Genomic DNA, 23663 nt, shown 5'->3' on the forward strand with positions numbered 1-23663 from the left:
TCTGAGAAATTCCATTCAAGTTATTTATTAGGTTGCAGAAATCTGTTTGGACATGTCCTGTAACCTGCAATGACCATCTAGAGACAAACACTGGAGATCTTATCCTTTCTTAATCCTGCTAAAGGACAAGATCAGTATCCCTTCTAGCATCTCTGTAACTTCTGAGGCTTCACATTGTAGCTTCTATATTTTTCAGATTCTGTACTGCTTCAGAGTGTACTTCTGAGCTTCATATTAAGGATGGTTAGCTGTCTTGACAGAGTAGGGAGACAAAACAATTCCTTTCCTAGCTTGGGACCAAGGACAAATGATCCAAATCTCAAGCCTAAGAACATAAACAATATGGATTGAAGAGAGAAAAACAAGAAGGATGAGACTTCATAACCTAAAGGTGTAATTGGACAATTAACTCCAATATGCAAATGAACCAGAACTTATAAAAATGTGAGACCCCATGACCAGTTGTTCATTTTTGTGACCATTTTGGGTTCATCTTGGGCGCAGCCCTGGCTGGGCTCTTGTGCTGCCCAAGATGTACCTATTGAGGCCTCCTAATAAATATCTACTTTATTTCTTTTCTCCACCTAGGCTGTGTTCCAGGTCAGCCTTCACAAGGCATCACTTCCTTCAGCAGCCTCCATCTCCACCTGCACAGCAATCACAGCCTCAGGCTGCTCACATGCAGTCAAACACACAGGAGAGTAATTGGTGCTTCTTGGGAAAGCAGGGCAGCTCAGATGTGTTCCAGGCTGGGTCTCAGGCATGTCAGTGTCCCCTATATTGTCACATGTCTTTTTGCACTATTGCCTAAGTTTTTATCTCTTACCTTTCCTCTGTCCACTGCGGAATGTTTTGATGAAGACTTGTAAGACCATAATGCAGCTATACCTGAAGCTGTACTGACACCCAGAGGAGTTGACTAGGAATTGCTGCTTAAAAGGTAATAGAAGATTTTATTGCAAAATCAGTTACAAACCCAAACCTGCCTATCAGTAATTTTTTAAAAGGAGAAAAAGGATAGAGAAACGTTCTATAAAATTCATCTTGGATAAGATAGTTCTACCTCAAAACATGACCTGAGCAAGGCTTGAAAAAGAAAGTATTTCCAAATGAGCAGCAAGATCATTGTAGGATAATCACAGTTTGTTTGGATTCGGTTTTTTGGTTTGTTTTTTCATAAATGCTTGGCCTTTCTTTCTCTTATGATCACATGGCACTAAAACATCTCAGTGGAATGCAAGAGAATTATTTTGAAGAGAGTCTTATCCCAGCTTCTTTGAAATGCCCTTCTTCCATTTCCAGACTTTAATTAAATCTTCAAAATCCTCACTGACCTATGGAAAGTGAGATCTAAGGACATTATGCAATGCTTTAGTGAAACAACAACCTGGATGTCAAGGGACTGGATGTTGTTTGACACAGGCCACTGTTAAGAAGACCTGGAACAGGGGCTAAGTGGCTGCATTTATGCACTTCCTCAGCATTCTACATGAGAATAAAAACATATCTATTAGGTAATAAAACATCTGCCTTTTCCTCAACAACAAATAAGTGCACTTTTACTTCTTCCAGGAAAAGATTAAAGCAGAGGTCACTTTGTTAGGACTTCAGCTTTATTTAACCCAGAGAAAGAAATTATTTTGCTAAGCACAATGCCATGACAACCCCATTTTGAGCACCTCAGGTATAATCTGGTTCATAAGACACAGCTTCTCTTGGCCCTCAGGCTAGATGGAGGTGAAGGCACATCAGCTGCTTGGTGTCTTGACATACTACCCAAATAATTTTAGGCCACTTTGGGTTTCTAAACAATCCAGAAGACACCCTAAATGGTGTGTTTGTAGAACAATGCAAACCAGACACTTTTGAGAAACAGCATTTTGTTCCAGAAACACATGAATCCCTCAGAAACAGATTTTTGCAATTATTTAAAAAAATAAGTCACCTGATTTTCACAAGTGCTAAGCACTAAGAAACTCTCACTTTCCTGCCACCTTTTACAAAATAATCTAAAAATTTAAAAAATCACCTTAGTTAATATGCACAACACAGAGATCCTAGGCAGAACAGAACTGCTGAGCTGTTTACACTCCTGCTATAGACTAATTGATGGAGAAAAAACTTCTATTGGGAGTTTCAGATATGGCTTTTGTGCTGCACTTTTAGATGTCTGGCACAGAAACAGCAATCTAGGAGTCAGAGTTACACTGGCTCCAAGCCACCTCTGGCTCTCTGATTTCAGCTCTTGGCATATTTTAGCCATGTCCATCTGTCCCTGCTGGCCCATGGGCATCAGCACTGCCAGAACCTCAGTAAGGCTCTCTGTTATGGCCCTGCTCCCCTTGTATTTCCCTCCCTTGCTCACACCCCTGTGCCAGCATTGCTACCAGGACAAAGCTGTGGGTTTTACTGGGCCTTTCCTAATGCAGAGGAGCATCAGGCAAGCAGGGACAAAGTAAATGTTCTGAAGCTTTCAGAAATTTCTCTGCTCACCCAAATCCTTTGGCAGGTGTTTTAAAGAGGCACTGTAGCTCCTACACCCTGCCACACAAGCCCAGAGCCAGGAGACTCAGGCACTCACACCAGACATGGAAGGGAAAGGGCAGCTCCCTGCAGAGCAGCCATGCCAAGACACACAGCCAGGGAAAGAACGAACTTCCCAAGCAGCCCCATTGAAAAATCTCCTCCTTTGTTCTATGAGTCAAGTGAGGGCACATATCAGAATATCGTCCCCAGCCTAATATCTGCAGGTCTAAAATACTCCCTTGTAAACCTAAAAAGATCTATTTTCACACAACTCTCCTTCATCTTTACCTTTTTGTCACATGGTATTTTTAACATTTCCCAGTTTTCAGCCACAGCAGAAATACAAATATGAAGATATCTGAAGAATTATTGAAAAGTTTGGATTTTTTAAATTTAACACAGTCAACTCAGGTGAAGTAGTACTTCTGTGTAATATTTTAGAGCAGCTATTTTACCAAACTATATTTCTATTCTCTTTGCAAGCCTGTTAAACCAGAACTTAAGGATATGAACAGGAACAGAAATAGAGTCTGAATGGATCTAATGAGATATCCAGGTTTGAAAGCTTGAACACAGGATGCAGCCCAATGCGTGTGTAACACATGTACAAGGCTGTTTCTTACCCAGGCTCTGAAGCTCACTGGTTTTGGCTTTGATAAGACAGCTTGGTACTGAGTGAGAACACATTAAGAACCAGCCTCCTCTCCAAGCAGATGGCAGCTCCTTATGGCAGGCACAGAGCACATGGACACAGGCTTGCTATTCCTGTGCAATGCCCAGAAAACTAGGACTGGGAGGTTTGGGATTTGGTTTTTGTTGTTTTGGTTGTTTTTTCTTATCTCAACTCCTACAAATGAGTAAAAAGTACACATAAATACAGACATACATGTCTAAAACTACAAGGTACACAAATTTTCCAGCCTTGATTGGCTTTTAAGTCTGCCATGCTGGAGAATACTTGACCTATATTTGTAACAGTGCTTAAAGCATACCCAGAAGAATATATCTTCCTGTCAATCATCCTTTATCACCCCAGTAAACCCATCCATCCCCTTTTCCAGCACCTTTAATGTCGCTGGGGACTGTAGGTCTGTTGTTTCCAGTCCATAAAGCTGGAGAGAGGGATATTCACATTCTGCAGTGGCATTGTCAGATCCACTATTGCTACCCTGCTCCTGCCAGGTACAGTTACCACAAGTCCAATACAGGGAAAGCAGTAGGCCCTAAAAATTAAATTATCAAATGTCATTTTCTTTTACCCAGACAAAAAGAAAACAAGATTATGAGAAGTCTCTCTTGACATATTGCTGCCTACTTTGCTGTAAAGCTGTTTTACCTCTCAGAGAAGATTCTGCTTTTCAAGGACTAAAGTAGGTGAGCAAGGATGCAAGCAAAGAGGGGGAAGAACACAGTTGTTAAAAAAAAAAAAGAGAGAGAAAATTGTCACAGACATCTTTTATGAAAAATCTTTTCTTTAGGATTTTTCCTCTTGAGAAGCTCAAAGGCCTCAGGAACAAAATGTAAACAATGGTTATCTGCTGCTGTGGAATGCAACAGGTGCATCTGTGATTGGTCTCATGTGGTTGTTTCTAATTAATGATCAATCACAGTGAGCTATCTCAGACTCTGTCTGAGCCACAAGCTTTTGTTGTCATTCTTTCTTTTGCTATTCTTAGCTAGCCTTCTGATGAAATCTTTTCTTCTATTCTTTTACTATAGTTTTAATATAATACATATCATAAAAAAATAAATCAGCCTTCTGAAACATGGAGTCAGATCCTCATCTCTTCCCTCATCCTCGGACCCCCGTGAACACTGTCACAGAAAATAGACTCTATTGCTTCAGTTGTGGCTATCAGCCAGAGAGTAGAAAGCAGATTAGTAAATGTTATGGTAAACCACTTCAAGGCAACCAAGGTACCCAGCTATCTCTACTTTGCCAACATGATTTTTTTATCCTTTAAATGCACTCCAAAATAAAAACTTACATTCCATGTAGAAAACCTGGCTTTGCCCCTTTATCTGCTGGAAATATTCAGAAGGCATTTTCAAGCTAGGTGGTAGCTGACTTTTTAACATTCAGGTAAGATTGTTCCTTTGTCAAGTGCGTGTGCATTCTGTTGCTTGAAGCTGCCCCAAGGAGAGGAGGAGAGCTGGACTGCTTGCATTTCCCTTTTGGAAAGTGGGATGCCAGTCAAGAAGCAAGATCTCTCTAAAGAAGCCGATTTGTAGTCTCATCTTGTGTAGGAGTGCTTTGCATGTCACTGTCTGTCAAAATAATTTGCCAGCAGGGCGAATTTTCTCAGCTGTGCATCAGGTGTTGAGATGCCACAAAAGTGATTAAGAGGGGGCAGCTTGGTGAGAAAAGAGGAAGCCAAAATCCCACCCAGTCTACTCTGGGGAGCTAAGTGCTGAGTGATAAAATGTATTGGTAATAAGTACTGAGGAGGAAAAGAACACTGTACAGGGTCCAGTACAGGATGTGCTCTTCTTCTGCCATCTATCGAAGAGGCAGATGCACAAACCCAACTCACATGTGCCCACTCTTAGTAAAACACCTTTGCCTCAACAGCAGAGGCTGAAACTTCATTCTTGAAGAAAACACACACTCTGCATTGCATTCACACACACAAATAATATTATGGACATGCAAATCTAAACCAATTTCTGATTTCTTCTTTTCCCAATTATGGTTAACAAGAGCAGAAGCAAAAGATGTGTCTTAAAGCTCAGTGTTACTGGGCTGAGGTTGTCAAGATGACATGTAAGTACCAATTACTAATGACTATTGCCAAAAATTTTAAGTAGTACCCATGAATTTTCTACAGCCCAGCTCTCTATAGATAAGGCCAGACTTGACAGTAGTGACATAAAAATTCTACTAATCAAAACAGGGGAAGAGATTATTAAATAAGGTTTTGCCTGTATGCAATCACTTAAAGGTAACACCAGAAGTTGCTGAAAGTTTGTTTTTAATAGCTTCCAGAACCATCTGATCCTCACTGTTTGCAAAGGTCCCTCAGGCCCAGTGCATGCCATCACCACAAAGCTGTGGCTCATCCCCTGACCCAGCAGGCCTTGTGTGTGGCACCACTCGCCTTTGTCCTGCTTTTGTGCCTTCAGACATCAGAACTAAATGCCTGGATCTTTCCATGCCCAGAGCCATCCCTGAGATGGTACCACTCCAGCTGAAGTAGCACAAAGCCTCTTGAATCCTGAGTTGAGAGCATCTGTTCTCAAGTTTTACCCACTCAGAATAAACCAAGAGCATTTCTCATGCAGGCCAGTCTTGGGAAAGGTATTTCAGTATGAACATTCCTCTCCATTCTCTCTTTTCAGCATTGTTTTCCTCTCCCAATTCTGCCTTTCTTCTACAGCTGAGTCAAGGTGTGTTTACTAATTAGACATGACCAGGAGTCCCTGACCAATTCTTGCATTTTTTCCCCACTGAAAAATCTCCCAAAACAATGAATATTGCTAAGAACTCAATGTATATAGAGAAATTGTATTCACAACAGAAGCTTAAAATACATGACATTGTTTACCACACCTGTGCACTAGACTAAAAAAATTAGCAGGTGCCATTCTTGTCAAAGAATTCTTCATCAATGGGGATAAGGGAAGATTTATAGAAGAACTGGAGAAAGGTTTGCCTACTGGTGGATAAATTGTAGCTTCTATTTGGGATGTGTATAAAATGTTAAGTATTGTGACTGCAACATGCTGACAAATAGCAAAATCTTTAAAAATACAGGCCCAAACCCCACACCAAAATGCATCATTTTTTTCACACTCAGTCTCTCTTAGGGAACTTGCTTTCATTCCAAACAATTTCTTATTCATTTGCTGCATTCTTATAATTTGTTTTTCTTTGCTTTCTTCAAAGTTTTTCCCTATTTAACCCATGTTTACCTTCTTCTGAATAATTCTAAGTCCTCTTTACAACACTTTCCATCTTCTTTGGGTCTACATCTTCCTTTCCAGTGCCAACCCCACCTTTTTTACATCACTTTCCTAGCAAGAGGCAGAGTTGCTTTAAGCAAATCTCTCATGCTCCACTTATAGGTAGTGAGAGAGATGCTATTTGTGAAAGTATCCAAGACAACAGAAGAGAAAGAAAAAAGAGAGCTAAGCACAAAAAGACACCACATTCTGTTATATTTGAGTTCCATTATAAGGACTACACAGGAGTCTACAGTAAAGGTAATGGTGATTTACACCTTCACAAAAATAAGATTTGTTTGAAAGCAATCAGTATTCATGGAGTCTCATCTGCAAAATGGAAAGCAATTCTTACAGGTACACAAATACCTGATTAAGACATACACACTTCACTCTTGCAGCGTAATTTTATAAATGCAGCTTGAACTAAATCTGAACCTGAAAATTAATTAAGATTTTGCTATCAAAAACACCACAGTAGACAACTCTGCCTATTTCGGAGCCGATGCTGAGTTTTCCAACACAATATTTTTCAGGCAAACTCTTAGATTTTTCAAGTCCTTACCAACCTTTGACATTTTAAAGATTCACTGTCACCAGGCAGTCCCTGCCTAGCATGCTTTGAATCATCTTTTTATATTTTCTAAGCTTCCACTAAACTAGCATTCTTTCTCCTTTAACATGCAAATTTATATCCCTGATGCTCTTATCATCTTGTAATACATGAAGATTTCTCTTTAAAAAATACCCTAAACCACCTTGTAACATCTGTGTTGTCACACTGATTTCCTGGGCAACGATCAGATTCTTGAGGCTGAGTGAAACACTTGGCATTTAGCCTTTTTCTTCTTCCCTCTGAGAAACTAGGTTATTACAGCTCCATAAAGCAATGCCTGGATGGTATTACTAGCTAATTAATGTCTATTTAGTGGAAAGGGCTGCAGCCATCTTCCAGCACCTACAGGCATTTATTTCTTCCTCTCCCTAACAAGACCAGATAGCATCCTGGCCAACCTTCGCCCACCCTTCACAAGCCATGCACTTGATCCAGAAAATGCAGCCAGTAGCTTGGGAAACACATTACCATCACAGCTGGACAGATGCTAGAAAAGAGCTGGTTGCTGCCCTGAATGGTGGGAAAATTAATTACTTCAATTAAAAGACATAGATTAAACTTCTACCAAGATATAGTCACCTTTACATCTCTGTATGCTGTTGGGGTTTTTATTTTATTGAATTTTCCAGCTCTCATCATATAACAGCATGACAAACAACCAAGAAGACAAATATATGGCCAACAACAAACACACAGCAGGCTGTAAGGTCTTCTGCTTCTCACTGCACCATTTAATCATAGGATGAAACCACTCATGTACAAAGGAAGGGTCCAATTTCCAGCATCAGTGCAGTCAGACTAGAATATTTATCTTTTTTTCAAGATCAAGCACCTCTAGTCCCAGTAAATTGTCGTCCCAGTAAATTGTCGTCCCAATGTGTTTTTTTAAACACAGTGTTCACACTAATTGATGTCCCTATTAAACTACAATCTGCCCCAGCTCATGGTTACTGCATCAAGACACTGTTTCATGTCCTGTACAATCCACCACAGACCAAAGAGCTATCAAATAAGGAACACAACATGAAATACTATTAACCAACACCTACCTGAAAATAACATGAAATCAGTTAATTGAAGAAAAAGCGTAATTTTTATCTCAGAAAGACCCCTGCCTCAAAACCATTATATTCACACTATGCTTTTACCAAACAAGCTTGTGATCAAAAGAAACACCTAACATTAGAATTAGTTTTAGAACATGTATTCTGTTCTCTGCTTTCATTTATTGAAATAATATAAGAGCTCATTCAACTTTGAAATTTTAGCTACATTCCTCACCTGTCAGAAATAATTACTTTATCTTAAAGAAGTTTTATATGTATGTATATACATATATAAACATGTATATACACACATCTGTATGTGTGTATATAGTGATGACAGATACACTCTAAGCATCCTGAAGATAAATTGTGACCAGCTGTGGTCACATCCCGTTTAGGAGAAAAAATTACCACTGAGAAAGCACTCCCAGTGAGTCAACTATGACCCTTTCTCTCACACCAAGTCTCCTGTCATTTGCCTTAGGCTATAGGATAATGTATTTTGGCTGTACAATATCTCTGACTCAATAAAAACATTGGATGCTGATGACTCTGAAGATCCATGAGAGCTCTGTGTACAGGAGGAACTGACTGCTCTGTTCTCTGCCATATTCCTGTTTAGGAAATTTGCTGAAATCCTTTTCTCAAGTTTTAATTGAAAAATAATTTCTGAAGGGACAAATCTCTGCAAAGAACCCGTGAGGAACTTCAGCTGCCAAAATATAATAATGCTTTCTAGAGTACTAATTTTTTCTTTAAAGTGCCATGTTGGATTTTTTTGTTAAGATTGCTAAGTCAAACATCCAGAAGCTTGGAAATTTGGGATCATACTTTAAGTCTGTTTCGCTCAAATGTTATGAAAAATTGTAGTCACTTTGCCACTTTCTATTTTCTTCTGCTGCAGTCTTGCCTCAGAGTTTAAGTCAAAACCTTCTTGATATCCTCCCGTATATGCACTGCACAGCCTCAAGATTTATTTCTTCCAGACTGCCAAGACCGTGCACAGAATGCAAAATGATTCATGTCCTGCTAAGCACCTCTGACAGAGTTTCCCCATAGTATCCAGGTTTCTCAAGACCATGAAATTTGCCCTGGCTGTGCTCCTTTAAGGTGAGGTTGCAATATTATCTGTATTCTGCACCTGGGAAAGCAGGCACTAACTTTCCATTCATTTTAGTCATACAACCTGAGGGAACAGAAATCCTATTTCTCAGTTTCCAGCCCTCCACACTCTTTCAAAAATCTCCCTGTAGTGGCCCCCAGTAACCAAACCTACTTCACAGTGGACATGCACAGAATGAGAAGCCCATGGTTAACTGGCCACTTGTGAAAAGTTTGTTGCAAATCCTCACCATTCAAAAATTCTGTCACACATGCTGAAAAGAGAAGCCAGTCCCACAGAGCATCATTCAACTGTCTTAAATTTAATAACACGTTGCTGCCTCCACTGCAGTCCCCTGACTCACTTACCATACACTTCCACCTTGGTGGCAAGTGAGGCAGTTTTTAAATATATTTCAGAGCTGGCCCACCTGTGTAATAACATGATTAAATTCAGAATTCTCTGTTCTGGAGAGAAACAGCCACAGATCCTTCCCCCATACCCCTAGCCTGTCTCACTCATCTCTTACCTATCTGTACCCCATGCCCTCCTCCTTGTCATTATTTCCATTCCGACTCCCCAGACACCTGGTTATCCTCTGTGCTCTGAACAGCTCCCATCCTTTAATCCTGTTCCCCAAGTCCCTGCACATGCTCTCTTTGTGCTTCTACTCCTTGCAACCTCTTTTCCTTGTTTCTTCACACACCTTGTCCTGACCATCTCCATCTGACCGTGACTGATGCATCCCATTTCTTCCTGCTGCTGGAGATCAGATAATGAGCAGCACAGTCCCACTTCTCTCAGGTCTGCAACCTGAATTAAGCCCAAAGGAGCATAACTCCTCTGTGAGCATGTACAGACAGAAACTTTGGAAAGCAAAGCTCTTGAATCTGAGGTGTCTCCAAAGTGCACGAACAGCCTCATCAACAGGGCAAATTCAGGGGTAATTTTCAAGACAGCAAAAGGCATCTCCCTGGTATTATGATGACATTTTACTAAATGTCAAGCTTCCAAATTTTCATTCCAATGAGGTTCATTCCACTACCAGCACTAACACAACTCAGGAAAGGACCCCTGGATTTATTTATTTGAAGGAAGGTCATTTGAAGAAGCACATTTCCCACAAATCTTGTCTTCATAAAGAACTGGCCTTTTTGTTAAAGTGTTTACTAAAAGAAAAAGAATCATAGACTGAGTCTTAGCATGAAATATTCAGCCAAAACAATTAAAGTTTAGAGAAATTGTAAACAATTCCTCATAGTAGGCAGTGACAGGGACACTTTACTCTGAGCAATGATACTAGCTTACTTTGTACTTAATAAATCCACCAAATGTAATTGTAACAGCTAAGCAAACATTTCCAGTCATGCTGATGTAAACAAAATCACTCTTCTTATCAATAAGAAATTAGTCCACCTGTTCTCACCATCTCTCCACACTGCCTTGAACTGTCTAAACATCATTTTTCTCAAAGCTTTGCCAGCTTCAGATTTTGGACCCTGCCATTCCAGTCTATGGAAAAAATGAACCTGAATTCACCATTCTTCACTTTGCAGAGAATATCAAGAACTGGTCCAGAATACCTCAGGGAGAAAACCAGGTGATTTTCTCCTGGTTGGGCTACCTTGATCACCCTTTCTTGCCATGACATCTCCTCATGACAGCATTTTCCAGTTAGCTGGAAAGTTTCCAGTTGGTAGCCTCATAGCTAGACAGCCTGCCATCCCCACTGCACCTGTCCTAGAGCTGTAGGCTCTGCCTGCCCTGTACCTTGCAGTCCTCTCCCACACACATCCTGACAGAAAAAAAATCTGAAAAAAGGCCACATTGTCACTAATCGTAATTTTACTATCCTAAGTCTTAAAACCTGCCTATGGGGCTGCTGATACAGTAGAACTACAAACACAATTATACATTATTTACTTGAGGGATAGGAGGAATACAACCCCAAGTCACAAATAACTTCAAATCCAGCAACAGAGTTTCTGGCAGACATTTCTCATCTAATCTTTGGTAGTGATCCACTGATGGTTTTGAAAATCTAAAGTGAAATAACCAAAAAGTTGAGAACAATTTCTAACATTGGTAAGCAGAACAAAAAGTATTTTTAAATTAATCTGAACATAGTAGATAGTACTAAGGAAAAAATTTCTTTTATGGGTAAATTATCAAAAAGAAAACCACTGTACAGCCATCCTACATGGTTCAAGATTATATGAAAACCTTTGCCTACACCTTTGACAGCAAGCAGCAGTTCTGGAGGTTTCTGTTTTATCACATTTGCATCAGAACTACCTTGAGGGTGAATGCTTTGATCTTTCACCAAACCAGTTGCCAAGATTTTCTTAGCTGGAACTTCAGACATCAAAAATAAGGTATTTTCTTTCAAAAACTTGGATTTAGGTTTATTAAAAGGGGAGGGTGCCACAGAGAATGAAACAAAGGCAAGAACATAAAATAATGGACAAAGAGGAAGAACAGAAGGGAGAAGCAAAAGAGAAACAGCAAAAAGTATTTGCAATTTCAGCATCTCGGCACAATTAATTAAGCTTAAAGGAGACATTAAGAGTTGTCTGTGGTGACAGGGACAGGGCATCATCAAGCAGAGAAATGCAGAGGGCTCTTACTGCAGCATATGTGTCTGGCTGGCGTCCTTTTGTTTGTCAGGTACCTCGTAGTGGGGAGAAATCTTTCCAAGGCCGCTGTCGCTCAGCATCCTCTTCCGAACCGCGGGGTTCCACCGCTCTGATATTCTAAGGAGAGGAGGAAGAGAAAGGCATTCACACCCCACTTCAAAGCTGTCTTCCCTTGCTCATTGGTTCCCAGCATTTTCCAGCCCATAGCAAGTTAAAATAGATTAATTCACTATGAGTGCTGTTCCTAAAGATGAATAGAAGCATTTCTGGTCTGTCAAGAGGATGATAAGAAACAGAGACACTTCATGATCATTCTTACACACAAAGGGCTTCAGGGCTTTACACAGTGGGATCAGAATTCTGACCATGCAGAGAAGTTTGTAACTCAATTGTTAGAGATTTATGGCAGGATTTAGGGTCAGGTGGTGTGAGGTGATTAAAAGGTGCTGAAGTCCACTAGACCTGCTGTGTGTTCCAGGAAGCCTAATGGAGCAGATGTTACACTGCTGTTCTCCTGTCATTACCACAGCTGGATTCATTCCTATAGAATATCTGCCCTCCCACAACTCCTAATCCCTCAGAAAGGGGGGCCAGAAAGAGATGCCTATCTCTAACACACCTGCTGAAAACCAGATTCCAGCAGCACTCACCCAGTTGCCTGCTCCACTACCAGGTCAGGCATTCCTGGAGGCGTCCCCACCTGCTGAGACATTACCATCTCTGGGTCCAGAATAAAAATCTCGTCCTGCGAAATTTCCGTCACAAAGTGCAAATGTTCCTGTCAGAGTGACACAAGCAACAAATAATGAACCTGCAGCATCACTGGTCCCTCAGAGTACCCAGCTGCCCTAGAATGAGTTGAGTGCATGTCAGGCTCCCTGGAGAATATTCAAGGGACTCTGCATGTAAGTGTGTACTCATATACACATTAACATCAATGCCACAGAAGTCACCGATTTATATGTCATTGATTTCAAGTCAAACAAGATTCCCCATGAGCAAGCTGCACACTCACAGCAATATTTCAAAGGCTGTTCCTTGATGACTATGCCATTCTGATGAAACCTGGAGGTCTACCCATCAAGCTGAGATCTGCATTTTGAAATGAGGACCAACAGTTGAAGTCTCTTCTTTGAAGATGGTTGACAGAACTTTTCTCTGTTTGGGGATACTCTTCCAGATCTCCACCAGCTGTACATTCTGTTTTCACATCTCCATTACCAAAGCTCTCTTTCTCAATCCTTTATTTTTGGTATTGACACTGAAGGCTTATTGCCTTTCAAAAAAAACCACTGAGTGTGAGTATGCCTATATATGCAGGGAAATGGGCAGGAAATTTGCCACAGTTTGTGTGCTGGGACCAACACACATTATTTAATTTTTTCCTCACAGAATCACAGGATGAAAGAGTAGGCATTAAAAATGACCATTAGTACAGTATCAAGGATTGGAGAAATGCAGAATAAGGCAAACAGAGTCAAATTGCCCAGTTTAATCTGCAGCAGCATCTTCTTCACTCCTGCCTTCCCAATGTTAGATTACAACATCAAACCATTTATTTGACTGTGTGCAAAGAAGTCCCATGGTGTCTACATGCAGACACTGAGCAGGGGAACTCTGAACTAAAGTCACAGCTCCTTCTGCTTGAGCTAAAGCACCAGCTGCTTTTGCTAAGAAACAGTAACATGTTCATGTGATTCAGAAACAGCTTACACAGCTCTCAGGGGGACCAGATACAAACAACCACAGTGTGAAATCAACAATTTGCACTTAATGCTAAGCAACTAATTGGCCTGTTCTGGCTACAAATCAGAAACACCAAAAGCCCTGTAAAATTTTCAGTGTCTTTTTAAAAATATATTCAGATTGTCATATCTATGCCACAGGTTTGAACCCACCAGAGATACACATTATTTTGGGGTTCCTTGTGAATATTTTGTGCATCTCTGTTCATAATTCTCAAATTGTAACAATATCTTAATTTCCATAGCTGTTTCACAGCACACACATGCACATGCAGGAGGCAAGACTTCTGGTGCCTAAAAGCAACATTGAAAAGATAAATACAAATATGTTGTTGCTACACAGATGTCCCAAGTAAGATTTGATAAGGAAAACAATTGCAGAAAATTCTGATCTCTATCAGATTGGTAGTAAACAGAATGGCAGATGGTCAGCAGATATAAGACTTCAGTAAAACAACATGAATTAGATCAACTAAAAAACAGCCCAGAGTTTTTTCTCTACTTCTCATGAGACATCATGAGTAACATTTTGCAATAGACAGGAAGAATGGCAGATAATTCATTTTAAGCTGCATTTGATGTAGCTTTAAAAATAAAGAAATGTATAGAAACAAAAAATGAATAAGGATTTACCTGAGATCTGTCAATGCGGTAAAAACGATCAGCAGAAGTTGCTGCAAGACAGAGAAACAACAGCAGAAAACAGTCTGAGCAGGACTGCATGGACAAACTGGGCTGCACTAACATCACTGGCTCCTAAAACACATCCTGTGTCAGGGAAGCCACAGTGTCTCCACAAGAATATAAGTTAATTCCTATATCAGTGCTGCGTCTCGGGTCAGTACTGTGACCAACATCTTTGCCAGTGGCACGGAGAGTGGAATCGAGCATGCCCTCAGCAAGCTCCCTGCTCACAGCAGCCTTGGCGGAGCAGTGAACACACTACACTGGAGTAAAGGGACACAGCCAGGGGGACCTTGGCACCTTTCAGAGGTGGGGCAGTGCAAACCTCATGGAGGTCAGCAAAGTGCAAAGTCCTACACAGGAGCCATGGCAATCCAGCACACCTACAGGCTGGGTGGAGAAGTGATTGAGAGCAGCCCTACAGAGGAGGACTTGGGGGTGATGGCTGGTGAAAAACTCAACATGAGCCACCTGGGTGAGCTTTTAGCCCACAAAGCCAGGCATGTCCTGTGTGTCTGTGAAAAGGAAAGTGGCCAGCAGGTCAAGGGAAGGGATTGTCTGCCTCTGCTCTTCTGAGACCACACCTGGAGCGCTGCGTACAGTTCTGCTGCCCCCAGCACAAGAAGCACCTGGAACTGTCAGAGCAAGTCCAGAGGAGGGCTGTGCAGTTTTTATGGGGACTGGAGCATCTCCCTTACAAAGACAGGTCGAGAAATTTGGGGCTGTTCAGCCTGGAGAACAGAAGGTTGCATGGAGACGTCAAAGCAACCTTCCAGCATCTGAAGATGTCTACAGAGAGGCTGAAGACAGACTCTTCATCATGAACTCTGGTGGCAGGACAAGGAGTAAGGGGTACAGACTGAAAAAAGGGGAAATTCAGGCTGGGTATTAGGAAGAAATTACTGTGAGAGTGGTGAGATAGAATTCACAAGAATGACTTGTGAATTCCCCAACCCTGGGGACAACAACCAACACAACAACCAACCCTGGTAGTTTTTAAGGTCAGGCTGGGTAAGGCCTTGAGCAGCCTGGTTTAGTGAGAAGTGTCCCTGGCCATGGCAGGGATGGGTTGGGCCTAGATGATCTTTAAGGTCTCTTCCAACCACTGACATTCTATGATTCTGCAATATTCCTATCCCATTAAATGCTGAATTTAAAGAGAAGCCTTAATGAAACAGTAGTCACTGAAAACATTAACTTAATAATTTAAAATGTATAAAATGGATTTCAGTCTTATAAGAAGAATTGATTACATGAAAATATGTGACAGAAAAATCTGATTTGTTCTGATGAGAGTAAAGCAAGCATATACTGAATTTGATGGGTCTAATGGGATTAATTCAAATTCTGAATCTAAAGAACAATAATATGCTTAGGAGCTCTTTATAAATCAAATGCTCAGCCACAGATATTGACTCTGAATTAGCAATATGCTCAAGGAAAATTTATTCTACTCAGAAAAACACATGAAAATAGGGGGATTCACTAAATAAAGCACGTATTATGAATCTTGTCATTGCCAAATAATTTATATTACTAACCTCAAAAGTATTTATCATCCACAATGTGCTTTACCAGATGTGATTTTTTTTTATCTGCTTTGCATTTATTCGGGTGAGTGAAATCAGGTTCATTCACTCTGCAGTTTTGACACAAGAGCACAGTGATGTAGCATTGTAGGTTTTGGCACTTCACAGGAATATCAAATACTAAAGACAAAAATTGAACACATCTACCCATCCAGATTTCTCCAAAAACCAAACAGATTCTCACTATGGCTTTTATCAATGTCCCTCATGAGAGACAAGGAATGGTGATTAGAAATTGCCAAGGAGAATTTGGTTTTGTTTTGAGCATTAAAAATTTAAGCCTCCCCATGCTGAAGCTTTTCTAAAAGCAGATGCCATCCATTTCATCTGCTAATTCCTGTGCTCTGGAACCTGATGTAAGGCCCTGATAAGTCATCTCCTTTGACAAAGTCTGGGTCAAATACAAGTGCAGCTCTCCAGCACAGGGTTACAAGGAAAGGGAGGTACATTTCTGTCACCTAAAAACTCTAGTGCCTAAAGACTACAGCACCTGCAGAGAAACCAGGGTGAAGGGCTCAGCCTTAGACCAAGCAGTGAATTGCCACAACTGGCTGCACTCTGAGCTCTGGCAGTGCATGCAGTTAAGTCTGCTCATCACAGCAGAGGCACTGATAAACCAAGCTTCTAACCTGCCTCAGGGACAAGGAAAAGGTTAACCTGCCTCTCTGTGGCAAGGAAAAGCTACAGCAGATATTCTGATTGCTAGATGAAGGGCCTGTTTAATTTTTTAGAGGGGAAAGTGGAAGACTGAGCTCCTTTTTTACCTGCTCAGTGTAACAAGATGGAACCACTCTCTAGTATTACACTCAGAACTATCCTCCACAAGCACACCAGAAGCAGGCAGCATGCTGGGCACAGCAGAAGGGAGATGCACTTACCATCTAGGAAGCACCATCTAGGAGAGAGCCTCTGAACAGAAAGTACTCTGGGGAAAGAGCTTTCCTGGTCCTGGAGAGGGCATGAAAATTATGTTATTAAAGAAAACTCAGCAAACTGTTTCTTCTCTGAAAAGGACTATTTTCTAGACTTTGACTTTTTAATTTTGCTTTACTGATATTGCACAACGTGTGAAATCTATATAACCCAGGGAAAAAATGAAACTATTAGGAGGAATTAAGATCTTCTTCCTGACCTGTACTTATCAAAGACTCAAACAGGCTACCCCATGTCTTTTTAGCTCATACTGGAAAGGTAAAAGGGATCAAAAGGGATCTAAGAGAGCAGAGGATGATCATGGCTCTGGCTTCATTATGCCAGTCAATGGCCAGCCAGCTTCCTAAATCTGCTGCATATAACATTTAAACACAAACATATCTGCACAGGGCAAAACAGAGTAGCATGGATGTTTGGCACACACAGTTTGTATAGACACAGATTCTGTCCTTATTCACATCTTAAGCAGTACAATCAGCACATCTGTAAATGCTGTAAATTCAGGTACATGTTGGCTCAAGATTTAAACTTTACTCCTCTTTCAGACAACAGAGCAGAATATCAAGTCACATGGCAGGAAAAGAAAAAGTAAAAGTGACAGGAAGGATTTTACTTGATCCCATAAACCTTATTCTCATGTATACCTTATGATATCCAGCCTCTGTGCATCACAGAGATGGAGACAATGGCAGCAAAACATCCCATTAGGTGAACTCTAACTGTACATAAGGAGGAAATAACACATCTCAGGGATTCAATAGAATCGGATTTAAAATACAGCTTTGTCTAATACAGGTGAGCAGACTTGTGGGATTTTAAGTTTGATTGTATTGCCACTGGAGTGTTTGTCAGAAAATCAAGGATCTCTGAAACCCACTAGGCTTGCTGACATGATTGTATCTACATGCACAAAGCTTTATATTTAGTCCACCCTGTGAGGAATGGAGGGGACTGCAACACAAAGGAGAAAAGGAAGAAAACATCCAATAGTGTGTTCTAAAATGCAGTTTATAAAAGGAGGAGAAATGAGTAAAATTCATAGAGTACAAAATGCTGAGAAAATGAAGATAGGAATACTGCTGGTAAATGTCAACTTGAGTCACAAATTGCACATTCTGACATACTCCCTCTAAGACTTCATTGCAGTTCCACTACAGAACTAGCTTGCAAAGTTTCAGGCCCATGAGAATGATATTTTGTGAGCATTAAACTCATTAGAGAAACAAAACAGAATGAGAAAACACTCCAGCATATTTTTTCTCATTTGCACTTTGGTTTGCTAATATTTCTGCTGACTGCCTATGCTTTGAACTGCAGAGGAATCACACAAGAAAGTTGTATTTACGAGATTTAAAAGTACCCATGGCACTTTATTAGTGAGGTATAAAGACTGCTCAATCAGCTCAAGCACCCTATTCATGCCTGTTCTCCCCCTCTTTTTCCCATTTCTGTAAAATGTAGAGGGATACCAACAAATATGGAACAAACCTCAAATTAACCTAATGAGACAATTTGCAGAAATGAACTACTGAGGAAAAAAAAAAAAGAATACTAGACAAACAAGTACTGAAGACAAAACAGAGAGAGGGTGCATTTAAAATGTAGCATCATAAAAAATGAATGGTATGTTAGGGATTTCACACTGCTGTGCACTAGAGAAGATGGGTAGGCATCTAATTTATATACTGCTGTGACAGCAGAGGTTAGAGCCAAGTATGGAGCTGATTTCTGACATTTCATACTCTCTTGTACATCTCCCCATACACACAGATTTTGTTCTTCATTTTACCTCAGGCAGTTTCCTACACATGGAGCAGTCAGCAGCCACTTAGGTTAATTCATGATGAGTGGAACAGAATCATACATGCTGGTTTATTAGTCAATTTGCTAAACACTAACACTGTTCTAAAACCCAGTTCCAGAGCAATGACTGATGGAAATGTCAAGAATATGACGTTAGCATTGGATAGGGAAACAAAGAAACAAACCATCAACTGATAAAAAGAAGGCAAGTCCAGGAAAACATGCCAAATGGCGTTTTCTTATAGTGTCTGCAGTCACAACATCTACAGGCATTCTTGTGAAACTGGAATGTTTTTCTGCATCCCCCAAGTAATCATTAACCCCAAAGAAATTATCTGCAATTTCACCACAATTGGTTCCTGTAGGTTGGCTCTCTGTATGCTTCAGTGAACTCATTCCTGCTGATCCAACAAGACTTGCATAGCTATTTCTAGGAAGATGCTATCAGCACCATGCAAACTTGTTCTGTGATCCTAAGCACTGTGTCAACTGACCATGGTCTATGCCAAATCTCCATGCTAATATCAGATCAGTTCAGGAGTCAGTAGAGTTAATCTCACTCAGTTTACTTCCAGTTTAAGCACTCTACAATGAATTATTTTACTGAGAGAAATACACATTCTTGAATGATACTTCCAACTGAAAAGAGAAGTTCAGTACTGCATAAAATGTAGAATAAAGTTGTAAAACACAAAGAGACCAATTTTATGAACTATCCACCTAAACTAAAAGCTATTTATCTCATGCAGAAAACACACATGTGCTTAGGATGGACTAAAATATTACCCTGAAGATTATGTAAAGTGAAGGTAGATGGCTGTCCTGTACAGAATTATTAAGAAGCTGGGCCTGCTAAAACACCTTTTTTTCCCCTCATTGATTGACTTTATTACAACAGCTATGCAATACAACATGTCATTGTTCAGTTTCTCAGACAGAGAAACAATTTTGCTTTTGTCATTTGTCCTAGAGGAAACATTTTCTCATTCACTTCAACATGGAAAATACTGCTATTGCAATATCACAAGCATCAGCAAGTTTTGCTAACTATAAAGATGATTCCATAAAACTTGTCCAGGAGAAATCAGAACTTGCTTCCAATATTTAAGGGTAAATCAGATAATCACATAATTAGAAATTCATCTAACATATGGGTTCAAATGCAAAGAGTGTCATTCCCATTTTTAAGCCTCTTTCTGTTCTGATACTAAAAGGAAAGCTTATCTTACCTGGTAATGAACTCTTTGTGTAGTAGAGGTTACTGACTGTAGATCCTAGCAGGAGAATGAAAGACAGGGCAGTGATGAAAAAGATTAAAGCAACAACAAGTGCTGTTTGTAGCTCTACTACCTGAAGTGGTTGGGTGAAAACAAATCATTTGGCAAATATTTTTCACTGGTTGTAAGCATATGAAACAAATGCCACAGAAAAGCTAAGGAAAGCTCACTCAAAGTTTAGATTTGTATGTATTTGGCCCAAAAAACTAGTTTCAAAAAGAGATGACATTAATGTATCTTATCATGTTAAAAAAAACTATTTGTTCCAAGAGAACTATCTAAATTTACAATATCAGCACCAAAATTAATGAAAATATGTCATAAATCTTTAAGACACTTTTGCAAATATTTCTGAGTGATTAATGCACTTAAGAAAATCACTGACAGTTCTCTCTATTTTAAGACAACCTCACTCCAAGAAGGTCATACCAGAATGGTCCTGACATTTAACAGGGTTCAGGCATCTAATTTATTTTAATAGAGATTTTGTCAAATAGTTATAGCACATGACATAGTCTACTAAAGAGCCTGGCCTGCAGAATATTGCCCTGCAGCAGCATGGAAACTGGCAGAGCTCAGCAAACTTTGGCATCTCTACTCCCAGCAAATGGGACTGAGCCAAATCAAGCACACATGCAAAAATTAGTACAAACCCTGCAAAAGGTTGGAGAAACACAATTCCTCCATAACCACTATGGGTAATTCAACCAAAATATCTAGCTGTGCTTCCTTCAGGGGTTGTACTTAAGACTGCCTGGACTCAGTGTGAGATCACATTTCTAATCTAATCTGATGAGATCATCATCATAAGTATTTCACTGTAATTTCCTGTACTGGATACTTCAAATATGCACCACCTTACAATATGGATTTATGTCTGATAATAATAGTCACACTCCAGGTCTGACTGTCCAGAAATGCATTTGATAAAGGGAATCCTGGCTGAAATGCAAAGAAGTGAAAGCCTGAAGTGAGATACTAAGTTTCATATTCAGATTGCAAGTGTGGAGTTCCAAAATTTATTGGAAATTAATGGCTCCCAAAGAGTTCAATGGAAGGGATGAGCTTCATAGTCCTATGTATACTAGACCAACAATTTATAAAGTCTTGTAAATGTTCATATATAAATTGTTTATAAATGTAATGTCATCAGACTCGTAAATATTTTTAAAAGCTATCACTAAGAGATTGAAAAAGTCAGAGACAACACATTAATGAAAACCCATTAGTTTTATAACTAAAGGGGTTCACACTTAAAATGATTTGGGTAATGAGGCATTTGGAGTCTGCATTTCCCAGGGTGTATTGTAGAATGAACTCTCATGAGGCAAGGTGCTCAAGAATAAGAGCAAAACAATTCTTAGTTGCATGAACACCCATTTCTGTGTCTTTGGAAATATCTAGTTGATATTTGCTGTGCTTAGTGGTGTCTCATATTACTCCATTATTAGAGAACGACATTTGCATAATTAGACCCACTTAAATGCCACAGTGTTTATCCTTGCATAACACACTTTCTAATCCATAATTTATGTACTTTCAACAAGGTATATGGAAAGTCCTAGTATTCCATTATAAATCAAGGAGAAGTAAACACACCCATCCACTTCAATTCTGTTATCATTTAAAAGGAATCAGTATGATTTTTAATTTCCTGTTTAGGGAATATTTTTCAGTACTTTTATTATCATATCTTAATTCTAGATTTTTGGTTTCAATGATAGGTAAATTGCAATACTCTTGATACGTGGTTGTTGCAATTATTAGACCCCTGCACTCAGAATGGGAAGAAGCAAAAAACACGTTTGTGAATGATACCTGAATTCACAAAGGCCTCACCTCTTGCAGACGGTCAATGTACATACGACAAGTCTCCAAGTCACAATCTCCTCGTACAACTATGATCCCTAGGGGAATGGCTGAAAGAATCAGAAACAAAGATAAACCTCTTTAACTCAAGTCTCTTGAACTGTAACAAACTTGCAATGGTTTCTAACATTGTTTTTTTTCATACCCTCATGAAAGTTTTCTGCTATCTAAACCTTAACATTTATGTAAAAGCAAGAGCATATTAATCATCATCACTTTCACCCACTTATAATTATCAAATATTTCATTTTCAACCATCTTTCATGGTTTCATGAAAGAAGCTAAAACGTATTCAGTTAAATTGAGTACTTCATTTTTACATCTGAACATCAAATATTATCTGTAAAACAAAGGAACATATCCCAGAACAAGAGTTTTGGGGGGCACCCTTGTATCTTGAAATAAGAGTGATATTTCATTCTCAGTACTCAAAGTCTACAGGTTTAAAGCAGTAGAAATCACAGGCTGATATCAGGGAAAGCTATCCAATACCAGCTTATTTTTATCTAAGGCTGCTTTTAAACCAAAACAGATATTATTCCATCTACACACAGAATAGACACATTTCCATATTTGGGCAGACAGAAAAAAAAAAGATAACTTGTGAAAATGCAGAAAAACCTTTCAGGTTAGGGCAAAAATTTTAATAATAGGAGACTGAGGTTTTCACATTCATTCTGTTTCACACATTCATTGCCACCAGAGTCCAAAACAAAATCACAAAAAGAAAAATAAATTATAAAGAATACAATAAAAGAGAAAAAGGTGAGTCCACAATAAAGAGAGCTGCCTACTAAGATCTCATTAAATAAAAAGAAAACAAGTGAACACTCTTGAGTACCTGATTTTGTAAAAGTGAATCACGGAATTAAGTTCTTTTTCTCTCCCTGAAGGGTCTTTAATCAAATAATGGCCAAAAATTTTATTGGAGCAGCAGGAAAGATATTTAAATTCTCACATGAAATATTCCAGAAACAGCAGAACAGAATATCAACTCATTAAAAATGTTGATAACTGGATAATGAGCAGCAACATCAAATCACCAAGGTTTCTGAGATAAACAGAAAACACAACTGTGTTGCAAACCTTCCTGCTGTTGAAGAGAAGTTGATTAAGTGGGAGAGATGTATTTAAATACTTAAAAGTTCTTCATTCTGATAAGAGAACAAGACATTGCTAAGATATTGGGGAAGAGAGCTCCTATTTTTCTGGTCCACCAAAGCCTGAAGCACAAAGAGGAGCTCAGTGGTTTCCAAGGAGAAGAGCAGGGGGGCTCCTGCTGCAGTCAAGGTCACTGTGGACCTCAGAGTCCAGCACAGGGCTCAGCAATGCTGCTAGAATTGTGTTTGGAAAGCAAATTGAACAGCAGAAGAACTGTAGACCCAGGAAAATGGGAGGCAGGGAAAAAAATGCTGGAGTGAGAACAAGAACATAAAGAAGGAATAGGTGGGAAGGAAGAGGTTACATATCTCCTGAAACGACACTGACATCCAATAGTGATGACAGTCCCTTGCACATTTTCAGACGGGCCAGGTGGAAACAGTGGTCATGGAGACCTCCAAGACTCTTTCAGTGCAGAACAGAGACTGAGACACAAGCAAGTGGAAGGAGGGTCAGAAGCAGGGCTTGCTTCAAACACTCCAACGCTCTGGGCTACAGACTGATTCTCTTTGCTTAGTGTTTATTATTGCTTAACCTGTTTTGACAGGAGCCCCTTAAGCTCTTTGCAGAGACTTCTTAATGGCTATCTAGATTCAATTGAACAGATCCCTTTGCAGCCCTTACTGAGAGAAGTGTTTGTTAAATTCATTTATAGCACTAAAAACTGAATTGTAGCAGACATGGCTACACCTCCAACAGCTACAGAGCACTAGGGAGTTACAGCACTGGCTCGC

The 23663-nt window shown here is 39.8% G+C and overlaps 1 protein-coding gene across 4 annotated transcripts in view; it reads right to left on the bottom strand.

Annotated features, from left to right (window-relative positions):
* DGKI (diacylglycerol kinase iota) overlaps window positions 1-23663 on the bottom strand; it is a 200111-nt gene that overhangs the window by 35086 nt on the left and 141362 nt on the right. For all 4 annotated transcript variants that reach the window (XM_054281810.1, XM_054281813.1, XM_054281812.1 and 1 more), the window contains 6 exons: window positions 21739-21818; window positions 19852-19896; window positions 16765-16834; window positions 14247-14287; window positions 12519-12646; window positions 11860-11985 (listed from right to left, as the gene is read on the bottom strand). In XM_054281810.1, coding sequence (XP_054137785.1) covers window positions 11860-11985; window positions 12519-12646; window positions 14247-14287; window positions 16765-16834; window positions 19852-19896; window positions 21739-21818 — 490 coding nt within the window. The remainder of the gene's footprint in view (window positions 1-11859; window positions 11986-12518; window positions 12647-14246; window positions 14288-16764; window positions 16835-19851; window positions 19897-21738; window positions 21819-23663) is intronic.

This window comes from Melozone crissalis, unplaced genomic scaffold, assembly GCF_028551555.1.
Source record: "Melozone crissalis strain CALT ecotype California unplaced genomic scaffold, PUWL_Pcris_2 ptg000033l_1, whole genome shotgun sequence".
Classification (NCBI taxonomy): domain Eukaryota; kingdom Metazoa; phylum Chordata; class Aves; order Passeriformes; family Passerellidae; genus Melozone; species Melozone crissalis.